This window comes from Diprion similis, chromosome 6 (genome assembly GCF_021155765.1).
Source record: "Diprion similis isolate iyDipSimi1 chromosome 6, iyDipSimi1.1, whole genome shotgun sequence".
Lineage (NCBI taxonomy): Eukaryota > Metazoa > Arthropoda > Insecta > Hymenoptera > Diprionidae > Diprion > Diprion similis.
Window position 1 is genome coordinate 22,124,536 of NC_060110.1, and position 18,877 is coordinate 22,143,412.

At 48.5% G+C, this 18,877-nt stretch overlaps 1 protein-coding gene across 1 annotated transcript in view; it reads left to right on the forward strand.

Moving 5' to 3' along the window:
* Nucleotides 1-18,877, forward strand: part of LOC124406704 (protein dachsous) — a 230,667-nt gene that overhangs the window by 199,697 nt on the left and 12,093 nt on the right. Inside the window, exons 6-13 of the mRNA XM_046882231.1 lie at nucleotides 767-1,175; nucleotides 8,245-8,523; nucleotides 9,143-9,366; nucleotides 9,998-10,664; nucleotides 10,898-11,245; nucleotides 13,989-14,315; nucleotides 14,407-14,890; nucleotides 17,933-18,863. Of these exons, the coding sequence (XP_046738187.1) occupies nucleotides 767-1,175; nucleotides 8,245-8,523; nucleotides 9,143-9,366; nucleotides 9,998-10,664; nucleotides 10,898-11,245; nucleotides 13,989-14,315; nucleotides 14,407-14,890; nucleotides 17,933-18,863 (3,669 nt within the window). The remainder of the gene's footprint in view (nucleotides 1-766; nucleotides 1,176-8,244; nucleotides 8,524-9,142; nucleotides 9,367-9,997; nucleotides 10,665-10,897; nucleotides 11,246-13,988; nucleotides 14,316-14,406; nucleotides 14,891-17,932; nucleotides 18,864-18,877) is intronic.

The window sequence follows — 18,877 nt, forward strand, 5'->3', positions numbered from 1 at the left end:
CATCCATCATTCTCAACCCGGCCTTACTTTGCTCAATCCCCTAGTCCCTTCCGACCAAGGATCCTAGGTTTCGGTCCGAACTCTGAGCAGACTGACTGACTGACTGACTGACTGGCTGGCAGCCTGCCTGCCTAACAGCGTTCTTGGCTTTTATTTTTCCTCTTTTTGTCCTTTCCTCCTTCTCTTTCACTCAGACTAGAAAGTTTGATGGGCCGGATGGATGGGTTTGTGTTTACGGACCGCGCGTGGTGTGATTTAATTAATACACGGACAGACAAACAGACGGACGGGGTGCTCACTGTCTCTGTTCCTCCATCTTGCTCTATTTTTCACGCCTCTCTTCCTCAGGCTCTTCCCTATCCTCGTCCCATTTCACTGTGTCGAGCTACCAACACGGCAGCTTGAGAATGTTTTCGGGTCAGAGTGGAGAACAGCGACTCAGGATTGTTTAGATTGTTTGGACACGCTGATATAATGCCCAAGCGGTGCAGATGATCTCCCTGCAACATCCAACGCAAGTGAGCTCACTGCTCTCAGATACCTATTTTTCCTCAGGTTGTAACTCGCTCAGCCGTGTCAAGGGAGGCGAGAAAAAAGACGAAGTCGAGGTAACGCATACCTCAACTGCCTCGCCTCGCGGCCCGTGATTCCAAATTCCGTTCCTCTCGTTCTTACTTTCTTCTTCTTCTTACCTCCACCGATGTCATCCCCTAACTTACACCCCGCAAATTGCTTATAACGGTCATCGAATTCATGTGCTTCACAGATACTGCAAGTTACGGCTGTTGATCTGGACACTGGTAACAACGCGCGTCTCAGTTATCGGCTTCATGGATCGCCTTCGTTTCGCATCAGTCCGAACACAGGGTGGATTTACCTCGCCCAATCTCTCGATCGAGAGACAGTAGATCGTTACGCCCTGACGGTTCTAGCGACCGACAACGGATCTCCAGCTGCAACGGCGAACGCTTCCGTGCTGGTCACCGTCCTCGACGATAACGACAACGAGCCTCGGTTCAAGAAGGAGTCCTACAGCTTTGAACTCCTCGAAAACTTACCAGCCGGAACCCTAGTTGGTACAGTTTTCGCCACCGATCCAGATCTTGGGAAAAATGCTCTCCTTCGGTACTCCATCATCCAGCCGAACAGCAGTTTCGTCGTCAATCCTGAAACCGGTGAGTTATTCCATACACGTTGTTTTTCAATCGGGGGTTCAAAAGGGGGTCCTTAAATTACCGAGATGTGCAATTTCCGCGAATGATTTATCATCATCGCACCTCTGCGAGGGTGGAACGAGGCGCGTGGTTCCGGGAACGACGTAAGCAGACGGAGCTGCGGTCGAGAAGAGGTGAGGATAGCAAACTCGATTCGAAAAGTCATTGAAAACGATACGCCGAATTGGTGTTTAGCGCTTAGCGCAACGAATCCACTGGTGAGTTTATTCAAACGTCGTGAGCCGTCATCGTTGAGTGTTTACGAACAGGGGTCTCGATGAAATGAGCCTGGACCACACGTAGTCGCGCGAGCCTCGAGATCTCCGTCCCGCTTCTTTCCTCTTCCCCCGACGTTGTAGAGACGTTCCGATTCCCGTCCCATCATAACATTTAACAATAGCGTTGCCTCCTCTGATCACCGTGGATTGTCGAGGCTCAGCTGGTCCAGCTGCCAGTCAATGAATCGGAAGAGCTACGGTGTGGCCAGTGTGTGGTCAGTGCGGTCAATGCGGTCAGTGATTCCTCATCTCCTTCGGCTTCACCGCGCGGATATAAACCCGACCAGCGCGGGGCCTCGCGGCCAGGACACGACGTGAACGTTCCTGCACAGACACGCGTGTCTGCCTGTGTGTGGGAGAGCTTGGGCCCAGTCTCTCAGGAGGAATCGTACTCCGAGGAAAGATACGAATGCACTCGCTCGCGCGCCTTTCGTGTCTCTCTTTCTCTCTTCGCATACCTCTACTCCGGCTTTCTCACTCTCTCTTTCTCTTTCTCTCCCTCTCGCCCTCTTTTCCTCGCGGCAACGCTTGCTGACCTCAGTGGTTCTCAATAACACCCCCATCACCCTCGCTTGATGATCCGTGAAATCGAAAAATCTTAGCAGTACCGAGTCGTCACCAAATCACACTGTGGAGTTAACGTGGACAATTAAATTCAGTATTTTTTAATCGTATGTCAGATTGTCATATGATAAATGCCAATTCAGAAAGCCTACGACTGCTACTTTGACTATGCCGTCTTCTCGAAAATGGTTCCAACGCCATTTTTTACTCTGAATTCGGGACCAACTTTCTCAACTACGTGGCGTTACGTGGTCTTGCTTGAAAAAATCGTGTACTTGTCGGTTTTTTTGGAAAGTTGAGCGATGAAGACCGCTCGTTTCTTCACAACATTCTCAATGAAAAACACCTGAAAACATCTTTGAGAATTCGCGGTTTCCTATAAAAGATGGTCCGATTGGCACCACAGTACCTAGAGCGAATTCCAGGTGATCAAAGATGCGGATGATTTGCAAGAGATACGATCATCGGTGGTCCGCGGTTCCATTTCCTCAGCTCATCTTCCCAGACTCTTTTCTTCTCTTTTCCCAAGGAGGCCTTGGGGAGGAGACGAGTCGACGGTCTGACTGGGTTGCTGGCTGTGTACACAAACACTCTCGTGTTGTATGCCAATCAAAGAAGCGGGCAAGTTGAAGGGCCTTTGGACCCGGAGGGATGCTGAAGCGCGGTACGCGAGTCGGGACGGGAGACGCGTGTGTCGGTTGGTGTTAAGGCCGCGTAATTATAAGGAGGAGAAAGTGGAAATGCCTTTTTGAGGAAGCCCACTTACAGCATATCTCCCGCGTGTGTGAGTGCGTATTCTATGCTCATTGTCAGTGTAACGCGCATTATGCGCCCCGTAACGGTGCGTTACACATTTTGAAAATGTGAAGTAGTTGGTAATTGGGAACGTGTCACGTAAGCCGTCGGGAGTCCGCGGCCACTGCACCGTAGTTTTACTAGTTTTACTATCACCTGTACTCGAGGCAGTTTTCTATTATGTTGGCAATCGTTGCGACATAACCAGCTTTACACCGGCTATGAACAATAACCTGATATAAAACACATTCCTTTGTGTAATAACCGACTGGACGTAAATTACGCGTGTCGACACTTAATAGCTATTTAGGAAATTAATTATTCACCTTATAGAGAAATCGAGATTGATCTTAACTACTTTCTGGCTACCTTACACTACAGTCTGGCGAGGAAAAAACCCACCATGAACGCGTACGCGCTTACACAATATTACCTTCGCCTCATTTTTCGCTGAACATAAAAAATTATATGTACAGCAAAGTTGATCGCGATGCTCGATTTATGAATTCTCATCGATTCATCAGAATCTCTTTGGACTGTGATTGAAAAAATCATGACACAAGCAGCTTATTTCTTTTTCAGTTCGAACATATTATTTTTCTCTAATGCGAATCGAAGCGAGATAACATCAACATCGTGTTTTGTTGAACCAAAAATGCTACGTGTACTTATAATTGCATTCTATTATACCAAAGTTACACTGTCTCTAAAAACTAAAGCGTCTAACAATGTCGAGCCGTTATTTCAATCACCGAGGTACAAGGCGGAGAGAACATACTACCGATTGCGATAAATTTGGCATGCTTAAGTTTCGCGTAGCTCCAGTGTGGAATGATAGTGGTTTGTTCGCCTCCAGCATTTTTTTTTTTTTCAATCTCTGATACGTGGTCCTTGGAATATAGTGGGCTGATTGAAATTGATCTTTTATCCTGGTGATACAATCGATGTGGTTGAACGAAACCGTGGATAAAAACGATCTAAAAGCATTGCAAAGAAATAAGTCGTTACCATCGATGTCTCACCAAAAATATTCACGAGTGTTTCGCATCGCTGAGAATTGTGCAGAATGAATAATGGTTATAAAAAGAAAATATAAAATACTTGGGGAATTTTCTGAGGCTAATTAATGCCGCGGACAGAATTGTGAATGGCAAAATAGAGGATGGTGAGTACACGTCTTTGTTGGCATATAACAATGTCGACATGATCCGTATTCTGCAGGTATACCCGGCGATAAAATATACGCGTATAATGAGGAGCGTTAAACAGAAAGACCGAAACACCACGCGACGTGACGTTATTCATTGCACACCTGACTCGATAGAATCGGAACCACTGGAATTGGACAGATTGCAAATTGAATTGAAATGTGTCTGAAGTTTCGTTCGATTAATTATAATGGAAAACTCACAATGCCGTTTATTATACATACGGATAGTAAAATAACATTAATCAGCGGAATATCTAGCATAAAGTTGACCATTTCGTAAATTTCGATAGTTTACATACGAAGTCTTGTGTACTATGCAAGACTTTATTATTATATTTATTGTTCGAATCTGATCAATCGGAATAATCCTCTAGCATCGTGCTAATGGAAAGGTAAGACATTGCTAAAGCATCTCGATTTTTTGGTTGTCCGAATTGACTTAGCTGCTTGCAAATGAGCTTGATCTGGGAAACTTTGGTCTAAAATACACCTACATAACACGCTGTGGCTGCGTGAAATACTAATTATCCATCGAACGGTCTTGAGTGTTGACGTGTAGTTTTGTCACTCACTGAAATTCGTCTTTCTCGCCGTCCGTAAACGGCAAATAAACAGGATTATAGACAGGTACGAATATAGAAGAGAGCCTACGCTCTCTGGAATGCAAAGTAGTTGTCCCCACATCGACGAAAGCACTTCTCCGGTTGCCGTAAAAAGTAACGTCCTCCTGCGGCGGGTGCCTGATCCTGAGCCAAGCCGAACGGCGGCGTTGCGTGCACGGAGGTACAAGGTATATACACATCTACATAAAAATTTCAATTTGTCCAATCCACGGTGTGGCCGACCGGAGACGCTCTTTTCGGAGGAGATATTCAATACCGGGGCTCTCGGGTTACGCAACGGAACGCGAAGTAACGCGACTTAACAAGTGTAAGCGACCGCGGTATAAAAAGTGGCAAAAATACGAGCCGGGAGGAAAGACGCAAAACTAACGCGGTGACAATGGCGGCAGAGCTAGACAACCGGAGCCGGAGCTCACCGTGTTAAATTCAGCCGGCCAACCTTCAATGCGATATTATTGGTCGGTTGGGAATTTTAAAAGCATTCCATTGCTGCGCTTTGGATGCACGAGGCGCCTCGGCTGCACGTGCGGTGAATCCTCTGCCACCTCATACATTTCAATCGTTCGACGCGAGCTTTCCGGCATCCGTCGACTACGCGCGCTGTCCCTCGCCTCAACCTCGGTCACGCTCACCTCCGCTCCTTCAAAATCCTCTCCTTGTGCTTACGGTACTGCACTTACCATATTCCTCCATTCGAATTTCACACCTTGATTCCCGCCCCTCAAATCCGCCTCACACTCCTGATTTTCGATCTTTTCATTCTCTCAAAGAGAATCACACAAGATGGGTGTGTGCGCACAACGCTTTTTCTCTCGCTACTTGAACCTATTCCTATACGATTAAAAAATTTCCCAAAATTAAACGTCCTCGGCATAATTAGGATACCGACTAGATGTTAGATATTTGTATCAATCTATGGAGAAGGAAATAATCAATCGAAAAGTACAATTCAACTTTGTATAATATTGTAGTTGATTTGTTAAGTACCTTTTGATAGACAAATGGTAGCAGCAGTAGTAGCAGTACGAACGGCATGAAGACCTAACTTGTCGTACCGGGACTATGCAGGAACACCTTGAAAAATACCGGCAATCATATTACGTATAAACCCTCTTACGCGAGTGTGAGTACTCGGAGGCAGGAGAAGAAGAAGAGGTGAATAAGAGGAGCTGACGAAGAGGCGAGGATATAGCGAGGAGAGAAGAAGGATGCTGGAGAACGTGGCCCTCGGCGGAGTCAACAATCCGTGACCACCCCGGCTCGAGTTTGTTGCCGCCCGTAATTCTATTGTTCGGACGTGGCATCATCTCTGCTATCTGCCTCCTCTGATTTCATTCTTTTCGCTTCCCGAGCTCGTCCTCTACAGCCGAGCTCCGCATCCCCGACCAACTTCCCCGAGTTCCTTAGGCATTTGGGACCGCCGACGCCTCCAGGCCCATCGAAGACTGCAGCCTCAAGTCCACGCAGTGCCGCCTTGTGATACTTGAGGACCCACCGCGAATACAATGCCAGAGTAAATCAGTCTTGCGGAGCAAAATCAATTCGCGTTTCTACGAACGTGTAGAGCGTTCGTGTGCGCAGTCAGAACATGGTCTGGATTACGAGTTCATCTTCTCATTCGCACGGATAATCTCCGGCCTTATTTTCCCTTCTGTTCTTGCGTCGACGCCGAGGCTGACTGTAAAAAGAGGAATACCGAGTGTATGGAGAAAAGGAAGGGGCGGGCAAACACAAGAAGTTCAACGCTGCGGGCGAAGTTGCGCGCGGCGAGGTCTCTGAGAGTTGGTCAAATTCGGCTTTGAGCCTATACACCCTTCCCCTCCCTCCTCATCCTCAACGACGAGTCAAAGTTTGTCCAAGTTTTGGTTGACACGTATTTTCAAATATTGGCCCCTATTGCGGCTATTGGCTGTACGGTGAGCCGCCGAGTTGACGGACAGGGAAAATGCATTAAGCCCTTCGTTGGTACGCGACCATCGGTATTTATACAGACATATGCTGGTTTCCTTGTGCAGCTGCGGTGGTAGCAGAATCTTTGGATACGCTTCTTTGGTCTCTCCGAATCAGAGATATTATCTCAAGCCGATCGTTTTTGGTGTGAGCCGCCCATTTACACGTTTAAATCCTCCAAATCGCGTCGCGCAATCCTGTAGGAGCCCGTGAAGAGCTTTACGAAAATGGGTAAATGTCCGACGTCTCCCACACCTATCGCAAACTGTGTGAACCATCGGTGGTACATACACATTATCTTCCGAAAAGACGGACCTGCCGACCGCAATGAAAGGATCAATATTGAAAGGTCCTGTTTGCGGAATATCGAGTAGAATCTTGTCCCCCTTACAGATAATATGTATATATAAATGTTGCACCATAACCGAATACGGTTGGTCGTGATTATATAGATTGAGCAAATGCGACCGACATACTCGGTACACGGGGTTTAAAATTTGTACTGTTCCCGGGAGGTTTGTCAATGGAAAGCTATTCGTGGTTGATGTTTGATTTCCCGATGCTTCGCACACATTAGCCATCTTCCAGTTTATTATTGTAAACTACGAACGCTCGAGGCTGAATCGTCCGGGTCGTAAAGCGAAGAATTCCTGATGTCCTTGCGTCGTGTCGTTACGTTTGAAATTTTCAACCACTTCCAGTGATGCTCTTTTTTATTCCTCCTTCGTGTAAATTGATGGAGACCCGAGCCTTGGACTGCAGGCCGACGTCGCCGTGGTCGTCGTCGTCGTCGTGGTCGTTCCTGGAAGCGAAAATTGGATAATTAGTGGTGATTTGGCGTAAAAAGTCCCGACGAACACCGAAAAGTGCTCCGACTGGCCTATTTCACCCTTCGCATTATAATAATTGCTAGCGTCTTTTTCTACCTGTGCCAGGAGCAGCTCGGTCAGTGCAGCGTGCTCCACGTACTAGAATAACCATGCGGTGCTGCTTCCACCCAACCACTAATACCGACAGACTTTCACCCGTGTGCGTGCATTACGAACACGTGCGTAAACGCGTCTAGGTGAGCCGATGTGCGGCCATGCAGACGCGGGTCCGGGATCACATTTACCCAGCAAGTAACGAGCTCCTGGGATAATTACGACTAGGCATGAAGGAAAATCAGAGAAACAAAATAGCCGCGTGGACTGCACGCTGCAAGCTGCAGGCACGCCGCGTGTTTTACCTGCCCTGGTAGGTACGACATGATCCTCGGTCCCGGGGCTGCGGGGGGATTAATAAATAATTAAATGCTAGGAGGCACGATTCGGGGAACGATTAGGATAATTTGTTGCGCTGGCCGGGTTCACTGTTCAGCTTAGCGCCGTGCCGTGCATGATGCCACGCCGTTAGCCAGCACGCCGATGATCTCCTGGTGAGCCCGAGTGTGAATCGTAGGCACTGTAAGAGGTCGCATGATCAAAACGTCTCATTGTTGCTCGAACGGCTGAAACACCGCTGTGAGCATCTTCAAAGACGGAAATCACACAGGGATCGATACCGGCATTGTGCGACTTGTGTGACTTCTCACCGATGTAACCTGTTCTTTTTCTTCTTTTGTGTACCAGGGGAGATCAGGACCCACGAACCTCTCGACCGGGAACTTCGCGCCCTTTACGAACTCGTCCTGGAAGCTCGGGACCAGGGAACGCCCTCGAGAGCGGCGAGGGTTCCGCTCAGAATCGCGGTTTTGGACGTGAACGACAACTCACCGGAAATCGTTGACCCTCAGAGCAACGTGGTCAGCGTTCGCGAGGAGCAGCCACCCGGGACGGAAGTAGCCAAGGTCCGGGCCCTAGACTCGGATCGCGGTGAAAACGCTTCGGTCACTTACAGCATCCTAAAAGGTTAGTTAGTCACGGTTGTCCATCGACCACGCAGCGCTGATATTACGACTTCAAATTGTTAATTTACGATAGTCCTTTCAATTGAACTTTCAACACTCTATCGCACCCGAATGATGAACCGTGTCGAACACAGCGCGATGAAAAGCGCGTTTAATGAGCCGCGATCGCTGATTGTTGGTCCGATGAACAGGAGCGGAAATCGGGCTAATGCGTTTCAACATTATCTGGGGACCAAATACCAACAGCCAACGCCTCGAGCCTTCTTCTATCTCTTTCGCTATGCACGTGTCTGCTTGTAATACTTTTCCTAGTTGCAAATACTCACTACTTCGGGAGTACTTTCCAGTGGAAGGATTACCGTCGTAATACCTCGAACGTGGGGAAAGGGTAACGTGAAATGGTAGATGTGATACGCATTGACGAAATGGAATTGCGTTATTACCGGGATATTTGTCACAGAGTCTAATTCGATCGGACGGGTACGCGGCTTATAACGGCGGTACATCAATTCATCCAATTCATCAACCGCGATGTAGAATGGTCAGGACATTTCGTGCCGTAGAGACGAAGACGTTGATTGATTCGGCTCGATTTTGGTTAAACTTAGCTTTGATTACAGATCGTGACTCCGACGGTTACAATGTCTTCACCATTGACCCCACCACCGGCATGATTAGGACCAAGGTGGTACTCGACCACGAAGAACACAACGTCTACCGCGTGTCCGTCAAGGCCAGTGACGCCGGTCGACCACCCCGACATAGTGTCAGGGCACTACGTGTCGAGGTTTTGGCTCTCGCCGACAACAGGCCAACCTTAACTAGCAGCAGTCTGACGTTCACGGTGAGAAATTCCTCTCGTTGTACGATTCAATACATACCCCAACCATTTTCACTTTTCACACTTCTATTTTCGATCACCTGTAGTACAGAAATATATCCAAAGTCACTTAAACGGACAGAAAGTATTTGAAAGTCTTCTCAAGTCGTCAGATAAGATCATTTAAAATTTCATAAATTCGTTTCACGTCACCGATTCATCTATTGACAGTCTTTCGAAACGACTGCAGGAAGCCTTTTGAGGCCATTAAAAGTCACTGAAAGAACTGTTGAAATTTGTATAACTCGTTCAGACACCTTAAGTCACTTCCAACTACCTGAAGTCGGTCCAAATCATTCAAAGTCAGGTACCCGATTACATTTAAATTTATTGATGCAACTTGAAGTTTTGTGTAAGTCGGATAAATAGGTATACTTTGGAGTTATTTTACATCACTTTCATTCGCCCATTGACATTAAAACTCGATGAAGGAATCATCTGACATCTAAAAACATCTTAACAAATCCTTTAGAATCCATTAACTCTTTACCGAGTCTTGCCTATTTTAAGGGCACATTTTACCGACAAATTCCAAGACATTTTATCTTTCTGTCTGAAACCAACTTCCTACAACGACCTGTTCCTGTATGCACAGGTTCGCGAAGACGCAATGATCGGTTTCGGAGTGGGCTCGGTAGCCGTATCTGAGCCAAGTCATCTAGTGGCGTACACGTTGGACTCATTGACACCGATCAGCGAGTTTCCAGCGTTCGACGTGTCCAGGGGTTCGGGTCAGCTGGTAGTGGCGCACTCTTTGGACCGTGAAAAAATCAGCGAGTACCACCTAGAGATACGGGCGTTGGACACGACGTCGATAGGCAATCCACAGAGCATCGCGATCTCGGTGAAGATCACGGTGGAGGACGCGAACGACAACGCACCGCAGTGGACGCTGGACCCAATAACGGTCAGGGTGTCTGAGCGTGCGACGATTGGCTCGACGATCTACAACCTGACCGCGACTGACCTGGACAGCGGCGTCAACGGCGATCTGCGCTACAGTCTTGTCACCGAGCTTCCAGCCACCGGAAACTTCGCCGTCGATTCGCTGACCGGAGCTCTAACTCTCACTCGACCTCTCGACCGCGAGGAAAGAGCCGAATACACCCTGGTCCTCAAGGCCTCGGACCGTGCTCCACCCGCCGAACAACTGGCGGCTACTGTAACGGCTCGCATAATCGTCCTCGACGAAAATGACAACGACCCCGTCTTCGTGTCACCCGATAATCCGCGGATATCTGTCACCATTGACCTTCAACCAGGTAAGTCGACTCTTATTTTATCTCTAGCATTGATTTGCTTCGGCAGTTATACCCTAGGAAGAAATACTTAGATCCATGGTTCAACGCGGTCTCCAACGGACCATTTCTCGCTTAACGAGCGCCGTTGAACCATATCCCCGGACTCTGAGATGATCCTTTCAGACAAAAATGAGTACTCTTCACTGTCAACCAGAATTTCAAGCCCGTACTAACAACCTGTAAAAACATTTCAGGCACTCCACTGTCAAGGGTTGTTGCGGTGGACAAAGACAGTGGTGACAATGGACGCGTGTCGTACGTAATAACATCCGGTAACGAAGGGGGCAGATTTTCGGTCGGTTACGATTCGGGAATCTTGACTTTGGCACGGCCAATGAGGGGCCCAACGGAGTTGGAGATAACGGCCAACGATCACGGGACGCCGCCAAGGAAAGCCTCGCTTAAGCTGCACCTTGCAGCCTCCGCACACGCTGCCGGACCCCCGAGACTCCTGCAGGCGAACCCGATAGTCAGGATATCCGAGGATGCTCAGGTCGGCGCTTCCGTGGCAACTGTCGCTGGTCCAGCAATGGCCGATCAAGGTAAGGGGCGCGGTGCAATTGGAGCACTCCTTTTCTCCGATAGCTAGTCGGACATAAAACGTCGGACCGACTGTAACCGCGACACGTACCTGCCTTTGTCTCCGTCCTCGGGGAACCCGAGGTTATTGTTTCGGCAGACTTGGGCATAAACTGTGCTCCCCTGTGGAACTAGGGAATGTCAATTTAGCCCACTGCTCTCCCAGAGCCCATGCAGTCCTCGCACCGTAGCCGTGAGACTGGAATTACAACTGGCCGTTGCGCTTGTGTGCACGATATAATCAGGGTGCCGAGAAACCCGGCGGATCCGAGGCTAGGCTAGTTAATAGGAAAGTTCTGCTATGAAAATAGCTCGAATAATTGCATTGCATCCTCGCTAGGGCCAGTCGTCCCGCATTATGGCTATTCCGGCTAAATCACTCTTGGCAAACCCGTACCGCGCAGCTTTCTCGGCAGGATCGTGCGTGGAAGCTTCACGCGCCTGCAGGCCAAGTGGTATAGTATATCCATATAACCCAGGGATTCCCAACACTGGGATTCAAGGGTCTCAGGAAACGGGAAACTCCGTCATCATTCAAGGCTTTTTATATTTTACAAATCGTCGAGTCCTTTCAAAGCTGCAGTTTATGGATTTGATACCTGTAGTCCCGAAATCCGACGGATGATGTATCAACTGCTCCCCTGTGTTTGGCATCAGGATCAAATATCCAATCAAAAAACCATCCTTCGAATGCAGAATGATCTTTCTACTTTTGTCTAAGAACACACTGTGACAAAACGAGCACTGTTTTATCAGGTCATCCTTGGACGTGTTTCGGTAGACACGGTGCAGGATTCGAGTACAAGGCCGCGGAGGTACCATAAATTGGTGCTGAATAAAACCGGGAGTTATCGCCGCCGTAGTTGGTGGCTGGTGGTCGCTTTAGTTTCTTAGTTACATTATAAGATATGCGAAACGCGTTTCAGCACCATGCGGCAGGCCTCTCTCGGGATGCAGACGGCGGCGGCGGGGCTGCCCGAAGGGTCCGACTCTCCGCTCCTCTCCTCTCTTCGCTCCTGCGCGTCATCGGGCGCCAATCAGAGGACGTCTTTAGGAGAACAGGGAACCAACCAAAGTGCTTTCCCAGCGGCAGTCTTTGGCGAGATCGCGAGTCCTGCCGGTGCGCACGAACAATGGCCGCGTATATCATCGTGCCACCGGTCGCTGCTGTACGCGTAGGCAAATCACCACCCCACATCCACCGACACCGATACCCACCACCGCCTCTGTCAACGGCACCAATATGCGCGAGTCCCGCTTTGTCTAAGCCCGCTAAAAAATCACAACAGCTAAACGTCTCCCCTGGAATTTGAGAATCGAATGCATTAACCGGCCGCGGAATAAGAGAGAGAGACTCGAGTCGGAGAGACGAGAAAGATCGGAGAAGAAGGCCGGGAGAGGAGAGGAGAGGACCGGCATAGTGCGCTACCAGCAACGCAGTTCTCATCTACACGGTGTTCAAAGTCAGAGAGACTCGGGTTTTTATGTGGTCAGAGTTAATTTTCACACAGACACACAACTCAGAATTAAAATTTCTGCCCCTCCGAACTTTCGAATTCCGCACTTTGAAACGAATGCAAGAAAATCGTGCTGTAATTGGTGATTTGCACACATCGCGTTGGTCTTTTGATCGCAGCAATTTGCATTGGATTTTACTCGCCTCTCGATCCGGAGACGTGTAATACCATATTTTGCGTAGCCTTAAATCAGGATGTAGCGAGACAAGACGGTGATTTTGAAGAGTACAAATTTGCAACAGTCGCCTGTGCGACGTAATTGCCTGGCGCCCAAATACACGCTCGGAAAGATTTGACCAAAGATTGCTCTGTGACCCGCGTTAAAGAAAAAGAGGAAAAAAAAAACCTAACTCAGGACTGCGCAATACTCCTTGGATGGGAAACGATAAATTCTGTACGACTTTGTTGCGGAGATTATCGGTTTATCTTGTTCGTCGTTTATACCAGCGGAATCTTTTACCCTTTACTGTTTTTTCACTCCGTTTTTTCACCGGGAATATATTCTACTTACACCTGACAGCGTCGGTCCCGACGGTCCCTCCGCCTCCCTAACCTCTTCCTTTCGAGGCTCCGCGTTATTTTGGAACTCTCCCGGAGCCCGGAGCTCTACGTTCGATAACTTACGGCTTGTCGAGTCCCCTTATTTCGGACTCTCCAGATGTGACAGAGAAAGAGTGCTCGAGAGAGAAACGCAGAGCTTCGAACCGCAAACTGCATCGGCTACGAGTATTTACCAAAGGTGTGGTATGAGGGGCCCCGGAACGAGCAGTTCGACTTTGCCGATTCTCTGCCCTCGGATACATGCCCTCTTCTTCGACGTCGTCGTCGACGTCGGTGGCGGTGACGACGACCGGTCCTCGTCGTCGGCACGTAAACTTTTCCACCGCTGGGAAGATCCGCTGCCGGATCGAATTTCGGCGCAAGCGTTACTCGCCGCATTATCATAATTTAACCAAAAAACGTATACACTAAATTGTATGAAAAGCCCAGCGCGCGCCGCGTTTCACCGTCTCTTCGCCTGACTCTTAGCTCACTGTATGATCTCGGTTTTGGACCTCGCGATTTCGCTCTCCTCCTCCTCCTTTCTCTCTCTCTCCGAACGAACGAGAACGAATTGATAAATCAAAAAACCATCAGATTTGATTTGAAAATAAGCCTAGGAACTCATCTTCTGAACTCTTTTTTTCAGGCAACGTCACTTTCCTCATTCCGAACGGACTGGCGTCGAACAAGTTCATGGTCTCACCCCTCGGTGTGGTGACTCTTCAAGGTCCACTTGATCGCGAGATTGCCAGTCACTATTCGGTGCCAGTTTTGGCCAGGTCTGCGAAACTACTGGACCTGACAACCCTGGACGTGATTATCCTCGACGAGAACGACAATGCACCGTTCTTTAAACCGGGCTCTTGCTACACCCTGACCATTCCGGAAAACCAGGAACCCTCCATCGTCCATACGGTCGTTGCGAGTGACTTGGACGAGGGAAAGAATGGAGAAATATTCTACAGCATAGTCGGTGAGCGTCCAATTCCTCTTTCGATATCTACATCCTGTTGTTCTGATTTTTCTTTCAACACTAAGGGTTATACGATACGTTAATATTCCAGGTGGTAACATTGGCTCGAAGTTCAATCTCAACTCTGCGACGGGCGCTTTATCATGCTCGAACCTTGACAGAGAAACTGTGTCAAAGTATGTGTTGACGATATCGGCCAAGGACAAAGGTCGCCCAAGTTTAGAAGCGAAGTGCAATATAACCGTCTTCGTCCTGGATATCAACGACAACGCTCCAACCTTCGTCCAGAACCATTATACCGAAACTCGGCCTCGAACCACCTCCCTCAATGCCCAGCCAAATGATATTGGCAACCTTGGACCCTACACCACCCAGAGAAATTACCGGACCGGCTATTCTTCCGAAAGGTATGCCGCGACCATTTCCGAGGACGCGCCACCCGAGTCCAGTGTCATGACCGTCAAGGCGACCGATCCAGATCAAGTAAACAACGGCAAGATCACCTACACCATGGCTGATGAAACCACCTGGCTCTTCAGGGTCGACAATCTCACTGGCGTGATAACCACTGCTGGGTAAGTTGGATCATTTCATTATTCTCGGTCGGAAACATCAGGAAACATTTGAATGGAAATTCGAAAGTCCGGATTTCATAGTTTGTATCAACGCCGGGCTCAACAACTTCAGAGCTGCGTTACTCTTTTCGCTCTTTGTGCCTCTACGTACTGGACGATTCACTGCCCCGCGTGTGCAGTTCAGGATGTTCATTAATTCAATTATACACTTTATTGCCGGCAATAGCCCAGATATTATGACATGTGCACCGTTCACTAACGTGCGATATACAGAGGTATGAAAGATCGTAAAATAGAAAGGATGACGAAACGGTCTCAACAGTTTGGTGAAAAGTGTGTCTATGGGTTGTAAAGTTATAGGGTCCGTTGATATAGTGTTGTGTCAAAATTGATACGATAAAATTTGAATAGGAATAACAAATTTGAATTTGTAACTTGTAAGTATATAGTCACGTATGACAGACACGTTGACTTCTTTACATCCTGCTATAAAAATTTCATTCAAAAATAAACAAAGAGAGAAAAAAGGTTTTTGTTTTTTCTCTCTTACTATCGCTTAACGCGATAAACCTAGAAGAAATTCGTTTAATCTTTGATTATCACACGTGAAAGTTGAAATGCACTCTATATTCTTGTCCATAAAATTTCCAAGTCAATTACCAAACGGGAATGATGATGAAAATATCACTTAATTGTCCCAGAAAAATCTGTAAAAGTTTTTTAAACTGCCAAACATTTGATACTATAATAGTTTTTCTCACTGAAATTAGTCTCAGAAGCCAAGCCTTCTCAACCGAATGCCACACACCCTGTACAAATGCTTGCCAGCATGGTGTATGTATGTATTTCTTACTTTCGAGGATCGCGTCAACCGCGGCGAAGCAAATCAAGGCAGGCGGGCGGCGAGGTACCTGAGGAATTCGATGGCCTGCCGTGGAGCGATAAAATATACTACCGTTGTTTAACGTGTTCATCTTTGTAAAAAGAGGGCTTAGAGATTAAACCTGAAACGCTTGTCGCTGAGGTGACAGCGGCGCCCTGGCGGTGGATCTTTGTTTATTAATCTGCATTTCTCGGTCGTCTCCGTGGTTCTCCTCGTTTTACTTTTACTCTTTCGCCTTTTTGCAAACTACTCGCTCTCTCGTTCTTTTATTAGTTCTCTCCTTTCGCTCGCACACACATGTAACCAACTGGTACTCAGTCTAATCCGTAGAACGGAACCTCCCGCGAGCTTGTAGGTGGGTGGTGGAGAGTATATCGCCCTCCCGAGGATGGCAATGGCCTTTTTTTTATCATTTCGCTTTCGTTTTATTTCCATTTCTTATTTTTCTTTATTCCGACAACCGTGTGTCATTCGGCCGTGACAACGTGTGGCATTTCAATGCGTTATTTAAGACGGTAAAAATCATGATATGCAAAACCTGCACCCCGCGTTATCCTCTACCAGCTACAAGATAAAATGACAAAAATAATCCAAACAAGCAAATGTATATTAAAAGGAAAGTCACACCTCACCGTTTAAGCGAATTTATCAATGAGCCGGCTCATTTTTGATACGACAATTATATCCCCAGGACCATCACTTCATCATTCAACGTCGACTACCGAAACTCGTCAAGATTGCGACCTTTTCGCTATAGGGTGTTCAAATTAATATTACGTCATCTTTTTCTTCATGTATTCTCAAAACTTGCCATCAGTAAAACAATTTCAGAATGCGTGAGCAGCCTCTTGTATTTCATAAATGAAAATACTTTCCATGAACTAAGCTTCGATCACGTAGCGAAAATATCGAGTTGCGTAGTGAATAGCGCGGAAAAATTGCAAGTTTCTTGTCAGCACCTATTCTTCAGGCTCTAAACGCTTTCATGAGCTCTCAGCGCTATCGGCGATCACGATACGAGGGTCCCAATTTTTGAACAGTTCGCAAAAGCCGGCGGCGGGTCTTCGCTAAGCTACACGGTAGCATTGTTCGGCTGTCATACAAGCCAAATAGAAGAAGTAGTTTTAAATCAGTCGGTTGGTCAGGTTCCCGGGTTGCAGCGGTACTCTCCGTTCTCTCTTCTCCCCTAACCTCCCCTCCCCCCTCGTTCGCCATCATCTCGCCTGCATTGCGGACCGTCTCTCTTCCCTTCGAGCTTCGTCTCTACGTCCCGCCTATCCTGACCAAATCTTAAGCCCGAATGGTCCACGGGAGATCTGACTGCAGGAATCTAGCGGAAAGAAGATCTACAGTCGAGTCTCCGTCCGGGACTCGTTGAGTTATATTTATTATTTGCATATAATTCTTCGAGGGCCGGGGGCCGAACCTCTCGCGCGACCGAATCTCTGATAGTGATTTCGTACTGGAGGTATAAGAACGGCGGGTGTGCACACACACGGAGTTTATTCGACGCACCGCGCTCTGCGGTTTTAGGCTCAACGTTCATTCCCTTATTCGGGATTTAAGATGCAACTTTGGCGTGTAGGTACCTATAACGTCGAGTGGCGGCAAACTGCGGCACAACTCCGAGTGAACGCTGCAAAAATCCCGCAAAACTTATGGTAATGGTCACTGTCACGCGTGGATTCTGATCGCTATACGCGATTTAGGCTTCCGTCACTCCTCCCGGTCCTTTTTGTTCTCCTGCTCGAAGTGTCTGACGAAAAGAGTCGACCGCGTTGGCGCGGGATTGTGGTTCCAAATTCCCGCCCAACTAAAACCGGAACCGAAACTTCTTTTCCCGGCGACTTTCGACCTTGGCTTATCCCGAGTCCAAGGCTCCCTATACCAGCTCCGGTGGTCTTATATTCTCCGCGTCCTAAAGCGGCGGCTTGTTTTGCAGTCGGTATGGTTACTGGCCGACTAAAAATCGGGAACACACGAGACTGCGGCATCCTCTGCGGCGGTGGCAGGCGTCCTGTTCGTCGTACAATATGGTCGGACAAGTGCCGTGTTCCTGGACCGCGAACCCCCTTTGGAATCTCCATTCAAAATCCCGCGCATAACCTGAGCGGCGTGTGAATGCAGAACGTGTAATAAACTATTTCTCCATCTTGCAGCCCCCTGGACCGGGAATTCCAGGGCGTCTACAACTTTCTCGTGGTGGCAACGGACGGCGGAAAATACGACGCGAAGAGCACTTCGGTCCCGGTACAAATCACGCTGACCGACGTCAACGACAACCGACCCGTCTTCACCGAGTACCCGTTCCTGGGCCACGTGGCGATCGGTTCGCAGCCTGGGCAGAACATCCTCCAGGTGAAAGCGACGGACGCGGATCTCGGAGCGAACGGCGAGGTCGTCTACTCCTTCCTGAACGAGCAAGAAAAACCGAAATTTCGGATTCATCCGAGCTCCGGCATCGTGACCGCGACTTCCTCCCTCGCCCAGGAGAATGGGAAGGTCTTTCACCTGGAAGTCGTTGCCAGAGATAAGGGTAATCCGCCACAGAGTTCGAAGGGATTGATAGAAATCCGCGTCGGTGAAGCATCGGATATGTCGCCGGTGCTCAAGTTCCAGAACGATACTTACGAGATCGTCATGACCGAGAACTCTCCGTCAGGCTCTGAGGTCATCCACGTGACTGCCGTCCGCTCTGACGGAAGGCGGCAGCATATTTCCTACTCAATCGGTTACGGTGACGACTTCAACACCTTCTCCATCGACGAGAACTCCGGCCTCGTACGCGTTAACGATCCCAGAAGACTCGACGCCGAGATTTGGGACACCGCGGCGACCCGCGACGACGAAGCTGCTAGAAGCACCTGGCGGAGGTCGATGGAAGGACAACCGACCAAGGAAGAACCCAGGGACTCCGCCACTCACACCCTGACGCTCGTGGCCAAGACGATGGGCCCCGAACCGCTGGTCGCCTACGCAAAGCTCGTCGTCAGAGTGTCGGACGTGAACGATAACCCGCCGATCTTCACCCAGATGCAGTACTCGGCGACGGTGCTGGAGGGAAACACAAAAGGAGATTTCGTCGTGACGGTAAGTTTGATTTT